This window comes from Mustela erminea, chromosome 3 (assembly GCF_009829155.1).
Source record: "Mustela erminea isolate mMusErm1 chromosome 3, mMusErm1.Pri, whole genome shotgun sequence".
Classification (NCBI taxonomy): Eukaryota; Metazoa; Chordata; class Mammalia; order Carnivora; family Mustelidae; genus Mustela; species Mustela erminea.
In genome coordinates, this window is record NC_045616.1 from 67238021 (window position 1) to 67259907 (window position 21887).

Here is a 21887-nt window from a genome sequence, read left to right on the forward strand (position 1 = left end):
TAAATTTATTTATTTATTTTAAAGCATTTATTTTAAATGGTACAATAGGAACTGATTTATCAACGTATATCCAATTACTCATTTTTAAGACTCATTCTATCTGAAGGAGGAAGATGCTACTTACGGTGTTGACTTGTAGGAAGACTCCGGATAGGGCCTCTTGTCATTCACTTTACCATTAGAGGAGTAGGCCACGGGACTGTCCACTCTGTCCACATAGTCAGAAGGGGGAGGAGGCATGTCCTGTGTGCCCGCAGAAACGTTTTTAACCTAAAGAAAAAGCCCCAGGAGACACAGTTATTACTGACCCTGTAATTTAAAGGGGAAAGAAATGAAGAAAAATATCACATATAAAATTACCTAATACTTATTGGGCTTATTAATACTGTTAACCCACCTTGTTATTGTTAGTTAGTGTTAACAATCAAACCCATATTCCTACCAATACACAACTGATGCCATTGTTAACAAGTCCAGAATTACAAAGAAAGGGAAAAAATCCCAAATACCTGACCCTCATACTGATGTGACCAGGCAGAAAGATTATCCATTGCTCCACCCCATATACAAGGACTAATCTCATTTTATCTAGGCTGGGTCTGGGTTAGGGCAAGAATTTTCATTTCATTTGTTTTCCTTTCCTTTCTTTCTTTTTTTTTTTTTTTTTTAAATTTTATTTTATAAAGAGCACAAGAACACAAGCGGGGTAGTGGCAGAAGGAGAAGACGACTCCCCACTGAGAGGGAGGCCAACACGGGGCTCAATCCCAGGACCCTGGGATCATGACCTGAGCCAAAGGCAGACGCTTAACCAACTGAGCCACCCAGGCGCCCCAAGAATTTTCATCCCTAACAAGTTCTAAGGTAATGCTTATGCTGCTGTCTGGGCACCACAGTTAGAAAACAACTAATCTAGGACAAAAGACACTGGTTCTTCTTAACCTATCCACACTAAATATGGAATGTTGAAGCCACAGAAGAAATTAAGAAGTGCAAACTGACTTCTGCTATAGTTCTTCAATGACAGATTTGTTTATCTTTTTTTTAAGATTTTATTTATTTGACAAAGATCACAAGATCACAAGTAGGCAGAGAGAGAGGAGGAAACAGGCTCCCTGCTGAGCAGAGAGTCCGATGTGGGGCTCGAGCTCAGGACTCTGAGACCACGACGTAAGTCGAAGGTAGAGGCTTAACCCACTGAGCCACCCAGGTGCACCTATTCTCCTTTAACATACATTTTCAATGGCTCTGTTCTTAATACATGACCTCAGTTATCAGGAAAAACCAAACAATCTGATTAAAAATGGGCAGAGGACCTGATAGACATTTTCCCAAAGAAGACCAACAGATGGCCAACAGACACATGAAACCATAAAAAAACTGATAGAAAAAAATTTAAGATGACACACACAAATGGAAAGATACTCCATGCTCTCGGATTGTAAGAACGATTATTGTTTGTATGTCCATACTACCCAAAGCAATCTACAGATGTAATGCAGTCCCTATCAAAATACCAACAGCACTGTTCACAGAACTAGAATATCTGAAATTTGTATGAAGGCACAAAGACTCCAAAAAGCCAAAGCAATCTTGGGAAAGAACAACAAAACTGGAGGTATCACAACCTTGGACTGCAAGATACACTAAAAAGCTGAAGTACTCAAGACAGCATGGTACTGGGACAAAAATTAGACACACAGATCAGTGGAACAGAATGGAGAGCGCAGAAACAGACCACACTCATACGGTCAAACTAGACAAAGGAGGCAAGAACACAGAACCTGGAGAAAACGGTCTCTCCCACAGACGGGGCTGCACAACTGGACCACAGTATGCCCAGGCTGGAATTGGATCACTGTCCTACACCAAATACACAAATAAACTCAAAATGGCCTAAGGACCTAACTGGGAGGCCTGAAACCATACAACAATTAGAAGAAAACACTGGCAGTAATCTTTTTGGCATCAGCTATAGAAACATTTTTCTAGGTCTGTCTCCTGAGACAAGGCAAACAAAAGCAAAAATAAACTACCGGGACTACTCCAAAATAAAACTTTCGCACAGCAAAGTTAACGATCAACAAAACAAAGAAGCAACACACTGCATGAGAGAAGGTATTTGCGAATGATACATCCAATAAGGGATTAATATCTAAAATACATGAACTCAGCATCCAGAAAAACCAAATAATCTGATTAAAAATGGGCAGAGGACCTGACACATTTCTCCCAAGACGACACACAAATGGCCAAGAGACACATGAGAAGATGCTCAACATCACCAATCATCAGGGAAATGCAAATCAAAACCATTATGAGGTATCACCTTACACCCGCCAGAAAGGCCAAAATCAAAAAGAAATAATAAGAAGACAAAATAATGATGATAACAACAACAAAAAGACAAGACACTGGTAAAGATGTGGAGAAAAAGGAACCCTCAGGCACTACTGGACGGAATGCAAACTGGTACAGCCACTGTGGAAAACAGTATGGAGGCTCCTCAAAAAATTAAAAATAGGCCATAAGATCCAGTCATTCCACTACTGGCCATTTGCTCAAAGAAAACAAAAACACTAATTCAAAAAGATATATGCATCCCTCCCTGTGTTTATTGCAGCATTATTTACAATAGCCAAGATGTGGAAACAACCAGTGTCCAATGACAGCTGACTGGGCAAAGATGATGTGATGTATATGGAATAAAGTTACTCAGCCACAAAAAAGAATGAGATCTGGTCATATGCAACAACATGAATGGACCTAGAAGCTATGTTAGTCATGTAAGTCAAGCTAAGTCAAATAAGTCAGATAAAGAAAAACAAATACCACATGATTTCACTCATATATGGAATTTAAGAAATAAAACAAATGAATAAACACAGAAAAAGGGAGACAAAAACCAGATTTTTTTTTTTTAAGATTTTTATTTATTTAACAGACAGAAATCACAAGTAAGCAGAGAGGCAGGTGAATAGAGAGGGGGAAGCAGGCTCCCTGCTAAGCAGAGAGCCCAATGCGGGGCTCGATCTCATGACCCTGAGATCATGACCTGAGCTGAAGGCAGAGGCTTAACCCTCTGAGCCACCCAGGCGCCCCAAAAAACCAGATCTTCAATACAAGGAACAAACCTGTGGTTGCTGGAGGGGACGTGGGTCGGGGGGATAGGTTAAAAAAAAGGGGATTAAAAGGTGCAAACTTGGGGTGCCTGAGTGGCTCAGTGGGTTAAGCCTCTGCCTTCGGCTCAGGTCATGATCTCAGGGTCCTGGAATGGAGCCCCATGTCAGGCTCTCTGCTCAGCAGGGAGCCTGCTTTCCTCTCCCTCTCTCTGCCTGCCTCTCTGCCTACTTGTGATCTCTATCAAATAAATAAATAAACTCTTAAAAAAAAAATAAAAAAAAAAGAGTTGCAAACTTCCAGTTACAAAACAAGTCATAAAGATGAAAAGTTCAGCATAGAAAATACAGTCAGTAAGACTGTAATAAGGTTGTCTGGTGACAAGTGGTGACTATACTTATCATATGAGCAATGAGGAATATAGACAGTTGTGGAATCATTACGTCGTACACCTGAAACTGATATAACATTGTATGTTAATTTTACTACAACTAAAAAAAAAAATTAGTGGCATGGTCAATGGGGAAACGCCCTATGTCATAAAGTTCTGTTTACAGTCCAATGAGATGAGAATACACCATATTTAGCACAGTACCTTGATGAGCATAGTAAAAACTCAGAAGATGCTGGGTTTTGAAATTAAAGCCAGCTGATGTAAACAAAGAACTTCTGCAAGTATTTAAATGTGAAAGCAGACTATTTTGCTATTAAGTCCTTACAATTAGGTTCAGCACCAATACAGTGTATTTCCCTACGACACACACAGTTTACACCTTGTTTCCCATTAAGCATAGCACTGAAACGGGACCTGCTCCTTTCCATCACTGCAGTAACACATACCACGATACCTCTTTACCCACCACTTGAAGTACATAAGGTATTCTTGATTAGCAGTCCCTCAAGCCAGAAATGGGATCACTTCCTTCGGAAAGTGGGCGTTTGGCGGCAACTGGGAAACCAGTGGGTGGCTTGCAAGGGAGTGTGCTTAGATGTCACCGCATGGGGACACGGACAGGTGGGAACCATTCTCAGCTCCCAGTGGATTCCCTAGAACTTGACACCACTGCCAAGCTTCACAGGCAAACACTCCCCAAGTCAAAGTTCTATTCCTTTTTTTTAAAAGATTTTATTTATTTATCAGAGAGAGAGAGGGAGAGAGAGCAAGCACAGGCAGAGGGAGAAGCAGGCTCCCTGCTGAGCAAGGAGCCCGATGTGGGACTCGATCCCAGGACGCTGGGATCATGACCTGAGCCGAAGGCAGCTGCTTAACCAACTGAGCCACCCAGGCGTCCCTCAAAGGTCTATTCTTATCATGGACACTTCATCAGAATTTCAAAAGACTTCCTTTACTTAAAGACCCATTTAACACTTTTCCATGTTTTTCCTCTTCACAACTTGAGCTGAGGCTGCAAAGCTCTACTGTTCTGGCAAACCTGAAATCGAAACCTTACCAAAAAAAGGCACCTGGGTGTACTTGCAGACTTCTTAGTGCCTGGAAGAATAAGCCCTTCCTCTGTCTTTGCCAGATAATCCTTAATTGGGCTTCAAGTCTTGGCTCATTGCCAAGTAGTGGCCATGCCCATAAGCCCCAGAGGCCTTCCACACATGTCTTTGCTGAGAGATGAGGCACCCACCTGCGCTCGGTCTCGCTCAGCACCTGTTCACACAAGCCTCCCACAGGAGAGCACTTAGGCACGGCCTTACACGTGTTCCCAACCAGAATAATGATGGCTTGCTCCCGTCATTGTTCTAACTTCAGGGGGCAGTGGACTATTCTTAAGACCACAACTTTCTGCCCGCTTACAATGTGCCAAACAATAAACACAGATCATTCAGTAGGCACAAGCGTACAGATAAATACTAACATTCCCTTTTCAGAAATGAGGAAGCTAGGACTCAGAGAACTAGACACCTTTTCCAAGCACCTACACTTAGGATAAAGGTTAATGTGGGATTGAACTATACGGCTCCCTCAAAAGCCTCTGCTACAATCCGCCACCCCTCCCTGGGCTGCCTCCTACCTTTCCCTGGGTCTCCAGAGCCCAGCATAGTACCAGGCACAAATCAGGAGCCCAGAACTGGCTGCAGAAAGGTGATCTTGTTTATTACTGCTGAACTTCTATGCTGTACATATCCAAACATCTTATCAAATGAGCTGCTCTGAGCTGACCTTCAGGTCTTTGAGTCAGCAGAACCAGACCAGCTTGACCCCTCACTTCACGGACCCTCCAGCACAGGGCTCCAGTTTTTAAACCTTTTTTATGCATTTTTACACAGAAAATCCCAAGGCAGTGCTTTGCTTTGGCAGAAGGTATGCTAAAGTTAGAACAATGCAGGGAAGATTAATTATTAACATGGCCCCAGTGCAAGTATGATACGCAAATTTATAATGCATTGCAGATTAAAAAAAAAAAAATTCTCCAGCCAGACTCAAAGATAAATAAGAAGCAGGCTTTGTCCTGAAAAGGAGCTTAACAATCTCTAGGCAAAGGCAAAATATGTTTGTAAAACAGGGAGTAAGGTATTTTTTTTCTTCCTATCCTTCATTTTTCCCGAAAGAAGCTGAATTATTCCTTTTCTCATAGTACCAACGCAAACTTGCTGCATTCAAAGAACAGCAGCCCCAGTGGGCACTTACACAGGAGTCCTCAGCCTGTGTTTCCTGGAGTGAGCAGAGGCATTTCCTTTTTTTTTTGAGCAGAGGCATTTCTTTTTTTTTAAGATTTCATTTATTTATTTGACAGAGAGAGAGACACAGGAATAGAGGGAACACAAGCAGGGCGAGTGGGAGAGGGAGAGGCAGGCTTCCTGATGAGCAGGGAGCCCCATATGGGGCTCCACCCCAGGACTCATGACCTGAGCCAAAGGCAGGTCCGCCTGATGCGCCCCACAAAGGGATTTCTGAGCGGCACTGGTATTACTGATTGGGTCCTCAGCCAGTCCACAAAACTTGATGATGCAGCTCAAATTCTTGACAATAAGCAAATAAAACCCACCATACTAATAACTGTTGTAAATTTTTAAAGCTTTAGAACCTGAGAAAAACGAGGCTTAATACTCAATAAAAAATAGTGAACGACCTTCCTAAACTATCCTGAGAAAAGCTCTAAGGGATTAGGGTCAGTAGAAAGCAGAGTGCAACTATGAAGTAAAAACACATAGGCCTTTTAAGCATAAGTACTGAGGGGAAAGAAAAGTTTGAGAGCCGGTGGGTACTGCTCTGAAGCCGGGTAGAGCCTTGGGGCCAGCCTGGAGGCCTGATCCCCTACTCCCACCCCAGAGCCTTTCAGTGGGGAGGAGACCCAAGTAAAGCAGGGGGTGTGGGGGTGGACGGATGCTGCAGAAATCCACACAGCAGGCCCAATTGGCTTCCCTTAAATGGCTTCTGTTTGAGGAGGTGCTGGTCCTAGTAGCACCCCATCCCACATTCAGACATTGTGAAAGGGAAAAACAAGACAGCAGAAGGAAGCAGATGCCTGGGTGGCAAGCTGGTTAAATATCTGCCTTTGGCTCAGGTCATGGTCCCAGCATTCTGGAACCAAGCCCCACGTGGAGCCCTACACAGGAGCCTGCTGCTCCTCCTGCTTGTGCTCTCTCTCTGACATATAAGTAAATGAAATCTTTTAACAAGAGAAGAAAGAGGAGGGACGGACATACACAGTGGCTGTGGAGAAGACATACATCTAACCAACTAAAGAGTGACTCAGACTCACTCAAGACTAACTTCAAAAAGGACAAGTACTCACACAGACCACGTTTAAAGAATACAAATAAGTAATTTAGGGTGATACATAGGAAAGTTCCACTAAGAGTCCTACTCCCATTAAGAAAGAACTAAAGTGCTTCTGAAATGTCAAAATAAAATACATTCAAATAAAGTAATTTCAAAAGATTTTCACAAGAGGTAATTACAACGAGGACAAATTTTTTTTTTTTTTAAAGATTTTATTTATTTATCAGAGAGAGAGGGGGAGAGAGCGAGCACAGGCAGAATGGCAGGCAGAGGCAGAGGGAGAAGCAGGCTCCCCCCTGAGCAAGGAGCCTGATGCGGGACTCGATCCCAGGACGCCGGGATCACGACCCGAGCCAAAGGCAGCTGCTTAACCAACTGAGCCACTCAGACGAGGACAAATTTTTATTCAAAATTTAATTATACCTGGGGCACCTGGGTAGCTTAATCAGTTAAGTGCCTGCCTTGGGCTCAGGTCATGATCTTGGGTTCCTGGGCTAGAGTCCCAGGTTGGACTCCATACTCAGCGGGGAGCCTGCTTCTCCCTCTGCCTCTCTGCCCTTCCTCCTGCTCGTACTCTCTCAAATAAATAAATAAAATCCTTTTTTAAAAAAAATCCTCCATTTAAATTATACTTATTAGAAGTGTTCTGATTACGCACTTGTGAAAAAAATCCTGGTAACAAATAACATCTAACGCTCCTTGGAGAGTTAATAAAAACATCCTAAGTCCCTGTGGGGTGCCAAAAAGCAAACAAAAGGGGTGGCTCCAGCGCCACCTTGGTGTGCCCCCAGCAACTATCATCACGGCCCCTCCTTCCCTGGATCGGATCATCTCCACCATCATGGGTGCCTGCGCTCTGGGCTTCTGTGCAGCCGCCCCACCCTGACTTTCTTCAAGTCAGAGATGGCACAAAAAGGTCAAGAAAGGTTTAGGTCACTTTGAAAGGAAACCCTCCCTCTCCCAAAACCAAGTGTGGGTAAACACTGCTCTCCACACAAACCAAGGTCGTCTGCAATTAGCATAACTCAAAAAGAGCAATGACAACCAACCCCCACTCTCCTCTTGGCCCCCTCTTCATTCCCAGTCCACACAACACAGGCTCCACCCACATCCAAGTGGTGGGGTCAATGTGACACAAGTCACTGACCTCTGAGAACGGAAGGGAAAGTTCACCTGTTTGAGTATCGGTCACATGCCTACAAAACCTGGCCTTGTTTGTTCCTCACCACTGCCAGGAGAGATAGGACTATCTCCATTTTCAGATGAGGAAATTGAGTCTTTGTGAATAAATTAATCGGCCCAAGGTCACTTGGTAGAGGGAGGATTGGAACCCTGGTCTGCCTGACTCCAAAGACAAACTCTTTCTGGCACAACTAACAGCCACCTCAGTCACTTAAGGATGGCTGGAGGTACTCCTGTTATCTAGGTGCTGACTATTCCCCGAAACAACAGGAACCATTCTCAGCGCCTTCCCTCCTCACCACACCCTAACCGGTATGACGTGTATCCACTCGGAAGAGTTTTACTTGCTTATCAGACGAATGTTGTTAGAGACGATTTTGAAACAAACTACTGTGGATTAAACGGACTTGAAAATTAAAACGAATACGTGCTTCGTCACCAGGGGTCTCTGTTGAGATCAGAGTGTAGGAACACCACCCTCCAAAGGGAAACAGAAAGGCTTTTCCTGCTTGGTAAGTTAAGCGGAGAAACATAGCAGACATCAGAGGGAAGAGCACCATAATCTCAAAGTACCATCTCCAGTGTTTACCACCTGAGGTCCACCTTCTCTGGCACTACAGCAAGTGGCCCAACTCGTTTTTCCTGTTTTGGGTTGTTTTACTCTCATAGATGCTCGCTCAACAAAGCCTCAAAATTGCCTCCAGAAAGCACCGTCAAGAGGTTCCTCTGCCCTCAGCGGGTTGAACAGAGATGCTCTCCAAGGAACTAATCCGACAAGTGACGAGATGGTGGAAGAGGCTTGAGCAAATCTGATTAATTTATATCAATCAGATTAATCAGATTAATTTTTATTAATTTATAATTAATTTATATTAATCGGATGCCACTGAGGATTTAGCTAACACAAGGTCCCCTGCCCAAACTGACGTTGCCCACAGGGAATTACTAACGTATACCAGCAAAGGTGAATTCTGCTGCTCCCTAAGTTTCAAAGTGGGGAGCAGTGTAGAAACCTCATACTCAATCTGTGATCTCATTGTCCTGAAAACGGAAATCCTGCTGCAGACTCATGTACCCTGTGTCAGCACACCCCAGCAGGTGTGCCATGAGGCACAGAACACTTAAGTCCTCAGAGCTAGAGCCCATGGTCAGTCACCATCTGGGGATCCACATCCCCTTTAAGTTTACTGCTCTGTACAACAATACCATTTTCTAAGTATGCCATAGCACGGAAAAGGCCTCGGCTTCTCTCAAAAGCTCTCTGGGGTTGCGGTGTTACAGCTGCAGCTTGCTTCTATGGAACAGCGGTTCTCAAAGCGTGGTCCCCACTCCCAGAACATCTACAGTACCTGAGACTTGCTAGAACCACACACTCTCATGTGCCATTCCTGAGGATGAGAAACCACGGGGGTGGGCCAGCAAGCCCTTTTTAACTCTGCCCTCCACATGATCCTGATGCTTGCTATGGTTTGAAAACTGCTAAGGGACCACAAACTTTTCCTACACATCACAGACAAGTGACCCACTTAGACCATGACAACTACAGTTAACATTTATTGCAGTGCCAGAAATATAAGAATCTTTGCTTTCAAAGAGCCACAGAGACACCCACTAGCTCAAGCATTTTCAACCTCCCACCTCACCATTCATCACAACTCCCTAAACTGGCTCTCCATGATGCTCTGGCCTCCCCAAGATTGAGCCCTAAGTCTGCAGACGAATAGGGCGCTCCTACTTTTGTTCTATTCTGTCCCCTCTGAGGCCACAGATAACAGCAAAATCTTTCCTAGGGTGAGAATCTAGGATCCTGAGAGTCAGCACTCCTTCTTGGCCCTGGTTGAAAATTAAAATGCTGTTCCAGTTTCTGCAGATGTCTAATGTTGATCACCAGTACCCCCCTGTCCCTGTCACCTGCCCAAACACACCGGCCTCCCCACTCCCATGCGCAGGGATAGAACAGGCAGAGCCTGCCTACAACCTTCAAGAGAGGGGCGCCTGGGTGACTCAGTGGCTTAAGCCATGATCTCAGGGTCCTGGGATCAAGCCCTGCATCCGGCTCTCTGCTCGACGGGGAGCCTGCTTCCCCCCCGCTCTGCCTGACTCTCTGCCTATTTGTGATCTCTCTCTCTGTCAAATAAATAAATAAAATCTTAAAAAAAAAAAAAAACCCTCAAGAGAACATTTGGTACTTAATCTCTCGTGGCAAGCTTACAAATCAGGGGAAGATTAAGTTAAAATGAACCAACATTACAGTTCCATTCAAATTTTAGGATTATTTGTTCCAGCACTTTGAAGAATGCTGGTGGAATTTTGAAAGGGATGGCACTGAAAGTATAGATTGCTCTGGGCCGTATAGACATTTTAACAATGTTTATTCTTCCGCTCCATGACACCATACACAAAGATAAACTGGAAATGGATGAAAGACCTCAATGTGAGGCAAGAATCTATCAAAATCCTAGAGGAGACCATAGGCAGTAACCTCTTCAACATCGGCCACAGCAACTTCTTTCAAGACATGTCTCCAAAGGCAAAGGAAACAAAAGTGAAAATGAATTTTAGGACTTCATCAAGATAAAAAGCTGTACAGCAAAGGAAACAGTCAACAAAACAAAGAGGCAACCCACAGAATGGGAGATGTTCACAAATGACATTACAGACAAAGGGCTGATATCCAAGATCTAGAAAGAACTCCTCAAATTCAACACCCAAAAACCAGATGACCATGTCAAAAAATGGGCAGAAGACATGAACAGACACTTCTCAAAAGAAAACATACAGAAAGCCAAAGTTGGTGGCATCACAATTCCAGACTTCAAGCTCTATTACAAAGCTGTTATCATCAAGATGGAATGGTACTGGCACAAAACAGACACACAGATCAATGGAATACAAGAGAGAGCCCAGAAATAGACCCTCAACTCTATGGTCAACTAATCTTCGACAAAGCAGAAAGAATGTCCAATAGAAAAAAGACAGTCTCTTCAACAAATGGTGTTGGGAAAATTGGACATCCACAAGGAGAAAAATGAAATTGGACCATTTCCTTACACGACACATGAAAATAGACTCAAAATGGATGAAGGACCTCAATGTGAGAAAGGAATCCATCAACATCCTTGAGGAGAACACAGGCACCAACCTCTTCGACCTCAGCCGCAGAAACTTCTTCCCAGGAACATCGCCAAAGGCAAGGGACACAAGGGCAAAAATGAACTATTGGGACTTCATCAAGATCAAAATCTTTTGCACAGCAAAGGAAACAGTTAAAACCAAAAGACAGCAGACAAAATGGGAGAAGATATTTGGAAACGACATATCAGATAAAGGGCTAGTATCCAAAATCTATAAAGAACTTAATCACACTCAACACCCAAAGAACAAATAATCCAATTAAGTAATGGGCAGAGGACATGAACAGACATTTCTACAAAGAAGACATCCACATTGCCAACAGACACATGAAAAAGTGCTCCACATCACTGGGCATAAGGGAAATACAATCAAAACCACAGTGAGATACCACCTCACGCCAGTCAGAATGGCTAAAATCAACAAGTCAGGAAATGATGCTGGCAAGGATGCGGAGAAAGGGGAACCCTCCTGCACTGTTGGTGGGAATGCAAGCTGGTGCAACCACTCTAGAAAACAGCATGGAAGTTCCTCAAAAAGTTGAAAACAGAGCTACCCTACGACCCAGCAATCGCACCACTGGGTATTTACCCTAAAGGTACAAATGTAGTGATCCGAAGGGGCACGTGCACCTGAATGTTTATAGCAGTAATGTCTACAATATCCAAACTATGGAAAGAACCTAGATGTCCATCAACAGACGAATGGATAAAGATGTGGTGTGCACACACACACACACAATGAAATACTATGTAGCCATCAAAAGAAATGAAATCTTGCCATTTGCGATGACGTGGATGGAACTAGAGGGTATTATGCTAGTGAAATAACTCAATTGAAGAAAGACAATTATCATATGATCTCACTAATATGAGGAAGTTGAGAGGCAATGTGGGGGGCATTAGGGGTTAGGAAAAGAATAAATGAAACAAGATGGGATCAGAAGGGAGACAAACCATAAGAGACTCTTAATCTCACAAAACAAACTGAGGGTTGTGGGGGTAGAGGGGTAGGGAGGAGGAGGTGGGCTTATGGACATTGGGGAGGGTATATGCTATGGTGAGTGCTGTGAAGTATGTAAACCTGGTGATTCACAGACCTGTACCCCTGGGGTTAATAATATATTATATGTTAATTTAAAAAATATTTAAATTAAAAAAAATAAAATAAAAACATACAAATGGCTAACAGAAACATGAGAAAATGTTCATCATCACTAACCATCAGGGGAATTCAAATCAAAACCACATTGAGGGGTGCCTGGGTGGCTCAGTGGGTTAAGCCGCTGCCTTCGGCTCAGGTCATGATCTCAGGGTCCTGGGATCGAGTCCCACATCGGGCTCTCTGCTTAGCAGGGAGCCTGCTTCCTCCTCTCTCTCTCTCTCTGCCTGCCTCTCTGCCTACTTGTGATCTCTCTCTGTCAAATAAATAAAATCTTAAAAAAAAAAAAAACCACATTGAGATACCACCTTACACCAGGTAGAATGGTCAAAATCAACAGGACAGTAAATAACATGTGTTGGAGAGGATGTGGATAAAGGGGGAACCCTCTTACACTGTTGGTGGCAATGCAAGTTGGTGCAGCCACTTTGGAAAACCGTAGAGATTCCCCCAAAAATTAAAAACAGAGCTACCCTATGACCCTGCAATTGCACTACTGGGTATTTATCCCAAAGATAAAGACACAGTAAAACAAAGGGCCATATGTACCCCAGTGTCCACAGCAGCAACGTCCACAACCGCCAAACTGTGCAAAGAGCCAAGATGCCCTTCAACAGAGGAATGGCTAAAGAAGATGCGGTCCATATATACAATGGAATATTACTCAGCCATCAGAAAGGATATATACTCTTCTTTTTGTATCAACATAGATGGGACTAGAGGAGATTGTGCTGAGTGAAATAAGTCAAGCAGAGAAAGTCAATTATCATATGGTTTCACTTACTTGTGGAGCATAAGGAATAACATGGAGGACATTAGGAGAAGTGAATCGGGGGAAATCAGAGTGGGAGACAAACCATGAGAGACTGGACTCTGAGAAACAAACTGAGGGTTTTGGAAGGGAGGGGCGTGGGGGATGGGTGAGCCTGGTGGTGGGTATTAAGGAGGGCACGTATTGCAAGGAGCACTGGTGTGATGCATAAACAATGAATCTTTGAACACTAAAAAAATAAAATAAAACAAAGATGTTAAAAAAAAAATGAACCAACATTAAACGTATTTATATTTTGGGTACTCTTACCAAGCTTCCTTATTCAAGCTCATCATTGCAACAAGGCAATTACCATTCTAGCTAGAATTTACTGTGTGTTAATAAGTTATGTGCTGGTCCTGACCTAAGCCCTTTAATCACTACAGCGACGCTTATCTGAAGATAAAACCTTTATTTTCAGTGACATATAAAGATTCTATCAAACGAAAAGACAAAGACCTGGGGCAAGGTGATTACCTTCATCAGAGTCCAAGGAAGCCAAAAGTCACCCAATACTGATCACAAAGAACAGGGCCCAAGAGCCACATCATGGACCCTGTCTCTTTCTCTCCCCTTCTCTAGGTCCAGCCAGATCATCCTCACTAGCTCCTATCATGAGAGGTAAATGCTGGAAATAAGGCTACATAAATGTTTCATCACTATGTCAAAACCTTACAAACTTCTAGAAATGAGACTAGGTAGATATCAAAGTTAGTCTTTAGATTTAAAGTATGTCTTACTTAAAAACAGGATCTTATTTAATAAACTTCACTTACAACTTGGTAACAATGGAGAAATTAGTTGGTGTTCTTTCCAAACTTAGTCTATTCTTGCTTCTGATATAAACCAAGTAGCATAACCAGAAAAAGTGCAAATTAGGAGACATGCAGAAAATACTAGCTGGGAAGTGATATCCTGGTCTGTAGTAGACAAGCATTTCGCATGCATATAAATCTCATTTTAGTCCGTTAGTTTTATTACCTAAGTACTGTTTTCCCCAATTCTACTGGCAAAGACAACTGAGGCTTAGAGGTTTTCAAAAGAAGAACAACAGAACAAAATCTATACGTTACAAGGCAAATACAACACTTTTCCTGCTGGTCATGAGGACAGGTTTGAGACAAGCTGCCAAAGCCCTCTGCAAACCTCAGTTTCTCTTTCTACAAGAAGGGTGCCCATCCTGTTAGGGCTGCAGTTAGGATGATAATAATAATAATATATAAAGTGGCTAGCCCAAAATGTATACTTAGGAAGTGCTGATTCCTTTATTTCTTTTACTGTGATTTTTTCTTTTGGCTTTGTTGCCAAAATTCAGATGTGAAACTCAAACCCAGGTCATCTTGATATACTATGCCGGCAAGAGCACTAAGAAAGCAGTCTCAGCTAGAGCAGCCTCCGCCTGACTCCAGGTCACTGACAAGCTGCCATCTTGGTAGTGTGGTAGTGAGGTAGTGTGGTAGTGTGACCCCACCCTAAGGTCCCGGACCTCACTCAGGCTGTTTCACTTTACCAAAGCTGGATCAAAATTTATTCACAGAGCACTTGAAACCGAGGTGCTGAACTCTTAGTTACTATAGCAACCTGAACACAGTTGGTAGGAATAAAAACTAACCTCCAGAGCACATGTCTCACAATCAGTGCCTTGATATTTACCATAGGCACGTGCTTTTCCAAGGCCCGGCCCCACTGGTAAGTATGAACTCGAGAGAAAATGAATATGTATGTCTTGATACTTATGTTTATGACCTTCTGAAAGTGCAGGTGGAGGGAAGAGAGATTTGAACACAAAGATAAACATGAAATACTCATCTTCGTGGGCTACTAAATATTAGTCCTTCCCAACTCTGCTCTGACATCCACGGCTAAAGAGTGCCCCCACTTGCATTCTTGGTGTTCTGGCAAGACTTGGCTCCTCATAACACAGTTCTCTGCCCTGGTAAGAAGCCCAACTCAAGCAAGGGCTGGAAGGGATCTGAGCAGCATGCACCCTCCTGGGAGAAGCTGGCAGAGTTCAGAGGGGCAATGAGTGAAGCAGGCACGTTCAAAGATGCTCAGAGGGGCACCTGGGTGGCTCAGTGGGTTAAAGCCTCTGCCTTCGGCTCAGGTCATGATCCCAGGGTCCTGGGATTGAGCCCTGCTTTGGGCTCTCTTCTCAGCGGGGAGTCTGCTTCCCCTTCCCCCCAACCCCCACCTGCCTCTCGGCCTACTTGTGATCTCTCTCTGTCAAATAAATAAATAAAATATTTAAAAAAAAAAAAAAAAGCTACTCAGAAACCCATCCTAAGCCATTCTGAATTTAAACCAGCCCACGTGGCCAGAGTCATCATGAATCAGAGGGCAATTACAATTAATTCATGTACTACATATTGTCTACAGGGCAGTTTCCCTAGAAACCACCTCGCTATTCCACACGGTAACTGTGGGAAGTGCCAACTGACATGTTATGTGACGAGGGTCCTCCCATGAGCACCACGGGTTAGTGTACAGATGGTCCCCTGACCTCAGCCTCATCAGGGCCCCTTCCGCAGGCCAGTCCTAGATGAAGCACTAACATGAAAAATTCAAGAGCTCTAAGTGGCTGCTTCCTGCCCCTCTCCTCCTATAGAAAAATGAAGCCTATCCAGACAGAAGGAAAACAAGGAAATAAATCTTAACAGTGTTTAAATCCCTGATTTTTTTTTTTTTAAAGATTTTTTATTTATTTATTTGACAGAGAGAAATCACAAGTAGATGGAGAGGCAGGCAGAGAGAGAGAGAGGGAAGCAGGCTCTCTGCCGAGCAGAGAGCCCGATGCGGGACCCGATCCCAGGACCCTGAGATCATGACCTGAGCCGAAGGCAGCGGCTTAAACCACTGAGCCACCCAGGCGCCCCTAAATCCCTGATTTTAATTGTTCCTGATATCCAGGCATATCCCCGTCCTCTGTGGCTAAGTTGTTGAAGTTCTAAGTACCATGAGTCAACACCCAAAATCTTGCAAATAAATTCCTCTTTTTACCTATACTAAGTTGTATTATCTGTCACCTGTAACTAGGAAATTGCTAATTCGTTCAACATCAAAATTCTTTCTTTTTTTGTACATCGAATTGTTTTCAATATCCCTGGAAGGCACACAACTATACTTCTACTGCATTTTCTCAGATACATGCCATATTGGTCTTGAGAAGCAGACAAGATAATATGGCCAGATTATATGAATAAGGAACCCAGGGTCGAGAGGATTTAATCTGTTTGCCAAAGAGTGCTGGAATCAGCACTCGAACCCAGACCTTCAAAATCCTGTGTTGCTGCCCTATACCAGGCATCCATTCCCAAACCAGACTTCCTTGACATACATATTGGTTAAAAATAATAGAAACAATCTGCCTTAAGTCACAACAGAAGCATTGAAGCTAGACTCCAAACCCTGTTATTTCAAGTCCCTAGCATGCTGCTGCTGCTTTAGGGTAGGTTACATAATTTATTAATTCTTCTCTTTGGAACACATCAAAGCATATACAGAATCTATGCAATAATAAAAAAAGAATTATTCAAGTGGAATTGAGCTAATACGCTGCTTCTACCAGACAAAGGTAGAAAAGCCACCATCATACATGAAGAGTAGAAGAAAGGGGTGGCCCTAACAACCCTGTGAGGTTGTTTATCCACAACACACTACAAAAGAAGGAAGGGTCTCCTCCGCCTATGGCAAGGCACAAACCTAGCAGTGCCTCGTTTTCCAGGCTGTTCACATTGCTCAGAGCATCAAGGAGGAGGTCTGCTCCATATGAGAACATCTGAGGGGACCTACTCGATTCCACTGGGACTATGAGCTGATTCCCAGCACTGAAAAGCACCTCGTCCTAAGGTCAAGACAATGGAAAGGGAAAGATCACCATCTCATCTAATTGAAGCAGGGAAGGCAGCTTGGAGCTAGTTCACCTCTGGGGGCAGGTAAATGGAAGGGTAAAATCCACAAAGCATAATGTAACTTAGACTTAATAATTCTTGGGTGAGCTGGTGGATATGTAGGTGTCCATTATGAAACAAATAATAAACAGGGAGACTATGCATGGGCCAGAGGTGACAATGTCATGAACCAAGATTTAAGATTAATTTGTTTCTATGAACCTGAAGTCCAATTAAAAAAAGAGAGAGAGAAGTAATAATTAAAGTTTCCCTAAGAGCATGCTGGTATGGAAAAACTCAGTGAGGGTTCTAGACCTGGCTTTACCACCTACTGTATGATCCTATATATGTAAATAAAAAAATGCTCTCCATTACATAACAGCAAAGTTAACTTCAACACTGATTTCCTCCTTTTTCAAAAAAAATTACCATATACTTGAAGAAAATGACATAACAACTTTTTTAAAAAAAGATTTATTTATTTGAGAGAGAGAGAGAAGCAGACTCCCCACTGAGCAGATAGCTTAATATGGAGCTCCATTCCCAGGACTCTGAGATCAGGACCTGAGCTGAAGGCAGACACTTAACTGACTGAGTCACCCAGATGTCCCAATCTAGTAACTTTTTACATAATTATTCTTGTCAAAATGAGTAACCCAGAGACTTGACTTTCACCAAAAATGTAAAACTGCAGAAGATAAAAATTCAGGATGACTGGCCATTTGGGAACAAAATTAAATTAGATCTTCTCTCATATCACACTAAGAAATAACTTGGTCAATCGTAATGAACTGTCTCATTAGGAATCAGTATTTATTAAAGACTTTACAGTGAAAACTGAATGCAGTGTATAGGGAACTCTTTCTATCATCTTTCCAACTTTTCAATAAATCTAAAACTATTCTAACATAAAAAAATTTATTTTAAAAATTGGATTGGGGGTAATGGGTGCACAATGCTACAAGTTTACTAAAAATCAGTTAATTGTATACTTACAATGTGTGAATTTTATGGTATACAAATTATACTTCACTAAAGCTATTTTTAAAAGTCCCTGGGTCTAGGGGCGCCTGAGTGGCTCAGTGGGATAAAGCCTCAGGTGGTGATGCCAAGGGTCCTGGGATTAAGCCCCACATCGGGCTCTCTGCTCAGTAGGGAGCCTGCTCCCTCCTCTCTCTCTGCCTGCCTCTCTGCCTACTTGTGATCTCTGTCAACTAAATAAATAAAATCTTTAAATAAAATAAAAGTTCCTGGGTCTAAAGGTTTAAAATGAAAAAATTATAAAATCAAGAAACACAAGAGAGGAACTTTATACCAATCAAGGATGAACTGACAGGTATGTTTAACTGAATCCTCTGCACACATTTAGTCCACAACAGGGTAAAAAATAAAACTTTAAAAACTGAAGAAACTATAGAGACTATTCTTTTTTTTAAGATTTTATTTATTTATTTTAGAGAGTGCATACAGGGCCAGGGGCAGAGGGAGTCTCAAGCAGATTCCCTGCTAAGCACAGAGCCTGATGCAGGGCTCATCTCATGACCCTGAAATCACAACCTGAGCTGAAACCAAGAGCTGGACACAACCAACTGCCCACACAGGTGCCCCAAAACTACAGAAGACTATTAACACACCTCAAAGATGTCTGGAAAACTCTAGGAACAGCATAAAAATAATACGGAAGCCATAAACATACAAATGGAAAAATGTAAGCACTTAAAAAATAAAAACATTGTAAAAAAAAAAAAAAAGGTGAAAGACCAAAAACAATCTGCGAAAAAACATTAGCAACATATAAGACAAAATGCTAATATTCACAATATGAAAAACTCCATTAAGCCAGGTATGAATCAATCAATTTAAGAATACAAATTAGCAGATGGAAATATGCTGAATCACAAAAAAAAAATTTTTTTTAAGATTTTATTTGTTTTTTTGACAGAGAGAGCACAAGCGGGGGGAGCGGCAGGCAGAGGGAGAGGGAGAGGGAGTGGAGACTCCACACATATGAGTGGAGTCTAAGTCAAAAAAGATGACTCCCTGAGCAGGGAGCCTGATGCAGAGAGATCATGACCTGAGCCAAAGGGAGATGCTTACCCAACTGAGCCACCAAGGCACCCCTGATCACAGTAATTTTTAAGTTAAAATAAAACTCAATCTTCACTTATCAGATTAATAAAAATCAGACTACTGATGTCCAGAGCAGGGCAAAGATGTGGAGAAAAAAGCACTCTCCTATATTGTCAGTAGAACTAAACAGCCTTTAAAAACAAGGCAATATGGCAGCACCTGACAATTTAAAATCTGACACTCGATGAACCCTTTTAAAAATCTACCTCATATATACTACTAAGAGTGCATAAAAACATGTAGGAATGTTCACTGCACCGTTATCTCTAACTGCAAACAAGTGGAAGCAATCAAAATGTCCATAAATAGGAGAATGAATCATAGGACTGTCATACTATGTAATACCATACAGCTGCTATGTAATACCATACCAAGCAACTAGGTAAAGGGTTATGTACTGACAGATTTAATTATTCTAAGTATTTTACAAAGTTCACTTATTGTAACAAACCCATTCAGTAGGTACAACGATCATCCTCATTTTAGAGATGGGAAAGCTCAAGTAGAAAGATCTTGCCAGGTCCCACAAAAGCAACTGGCAGGGCTGCACTTTGACCTGGGGAATTTGGCCCAAGTCTACACTTTATATCCACTCTGCTATACTGTACTGATTTTGTGTCTGTGACTACACACATGAGTGGAGTCTAAGTTGGGGAGCTGGGGGAGGAGAAACATCCACATGACAATAAGAAGTACCTAATTTCAAAAAATTAAATTGTAAGTGAGCAAATGAGTGTCTGAGAATGTATGAAATCGGGGGCGTCTGGGTGGCTCCGTCATTTAAAAGTCCAACTCTTAATTTCAGCTCAGATCACAATCTCAGGGTCATAAGATCGAGAACCTGTGTAAGATTCTCTTTCTCCTTCTGCTCCTTCACTACTCCCCACCCTCACTCTTTCTCTCCCTCTCTTAAAAAGAAAAGAAAAGAAAAGAAAAAAGCATGAAATCAATAATTAAGGAGAAGGATTAGGAAGACATTGACCTTTCTGATATGGAACAACTGAACAGTTCATTTGAGAAAATTCTTCAGAGAGCATTAAAAAATTTAAGAATAAAATTTGTCTGAATTTTCTTTTCTTTCTTTCTTTTTTTTTTTTATGTATGTGCTGCCAAAACGAGCACTGAATTTTCATAAAAAGGGGAAAAAAATGGATTGGGCACCTAGGTGGCCCAATTGGTTAGGCTTCCGACTCTTGATCTCACCTCACATCTTGATTTCTGGGTCATGAGTTCAAGCCCTGTGCTGGGCTCCACACTGGGCAGAGAACCTACTTAAAAAAAAAAAAAAAAAAAGAAAAAGAAAAAGAAAAAAAGAAAAAAGATATAAACCTCTTATAAGTCATTAAGCAGGCCCAATGGAAATGGTGAGAGAGAAGATGGAACTTTCACTTTTTTCTTTTTTTTTCCTGTATTTGTGTTTTGTTAGAATAAATTTGATTATTTTCATACTAAGACCTTCTCACAAACCACCACAAACAAAACCCATTACTTTAAAAAGTCAAAAACTGAAAAAAAATTTAATATTCAGCAATAGGGACTGGCCAAATATATCTATACAATGGAATGTTACTAGAAAAGGTGTGTGGAACCACAGATTCAAACATCACTGCTGGTTGTCTAAGTTGGTACAGGTATTTTATTTAAAAAAAATTTTTTTTTAAAGATTTTATTTATTTATTTGACAGAGGGAGATCACAAGTAGGCAGAGAGGCAGGCAGAGAGAGAGAGAGGAGGAAGCAGTCTCCCTGCTGAGCAGAGAGCCTGATGCGGGACTCGATCCCAGGACCCTGAGATCATGACCTGAGCCGAAGTCAGCGGCTTAACCCACTGAGCCACCCAGGCGCCTGGTACAGGTATTTTAAAAGGCAATTTCAATATTCAATTTCTCAATATTTATAAAAAAAAAAAAATATATATATATATATATATATATATATATCCTCATACTACTCTGAAAAATCTGTCCTAGAGAAGTATGTAACCAGATACACAAGGTATACAAAGTTTTTTTTTTTTTTTTAAGATTTTATTTATTTATTTGACAGACAGAGATCACAAGTAGGCAGAGAGGCAGGCAGAGAGAGAGGAGGAAGCAGGCTCCCTGGGAGCCATGCGGGGCTTGATCCCAGGACTCCAAGATCATGACCCAAGGCGAAGGCAGAGAGGCCTCAAGCCACTGAGCCACCCAGGCGCCCCGGTATACAAAGTTTTTAAAATCCTATCACTGATTGTAATATTAAATAGCAAATGTATGGGGTGCCTGGGTGGCTCAGTCAGTTAAGCGTCTGCCTTCAGCACGGGTTGTGATCACTCGGTCCTGGGATCAAGCCCTGCATTGGGCTCCTTATTCAGTGGGGAGCCTGCTTCTCCCTCTGCCTGTCACTCCCCCTGCTTGTGCTCTCTTTCTCACTGTCAAATAAATAAATAAATCTTAAAAAAAAATAAAGAGCAAATGTAATCACCAATGAGACTGGTTACATCAAACATGTTATATCCACAGGAAACATGAATATGAAGTGGTAAGAAGTTCATCACAATAGGTTGTAAAGCGAAAAGGGCAAGGTACAGGTAGAATGGTGTGATCAGTACACTTTCGTGTAATTAAGCAGGGGGTCTACTTTTCTCTGATTTATTTTCACAAAGTGAAACAATGAAAGAAAGCGCCTGGTTGGCTCAGTTGGTTGAGTGTCTGACCCTTGGTTTCAGCTTAGATCATGGTCTCAGGGTCCTGG

The 21887-nt window shown here is 42.2% G+C and overlaps 1 protein-coding gene and 1 non-coding gene across 5 annotated transcripts in view; one reads left to right on the forward strand and one right to left on the reverse strand.

The window, feature by feature from the left end:
- OCLN (occludin) overlaps window positions 1–21887 on the reverse strand; it is a 64980-nt gene that overhangs the window by 16949 nt on the left and 26144 nt on the right. For all 4 annotated transcript variants that reach the window (XM_032336042.1, XM_032336041.1, XM_032336040.1 and 1 more), the window contains one exon: window positions 125–270. In XM_032336042.1, coding sequence (XP_032191933.1) covers window positions 125–270 — 146 coding nt within the window. The remainder of the gene's footprint in view (window positions 1–124; window positions 271–21887) is intronic.
- On the forward strand, window positions 5414–5525 carry LOC116587416. The gene has a single exon (XR_004284430.1). It is a non-coding gene; the product is annotated as a U6 spliceosomal RNA (small nuclear RNA).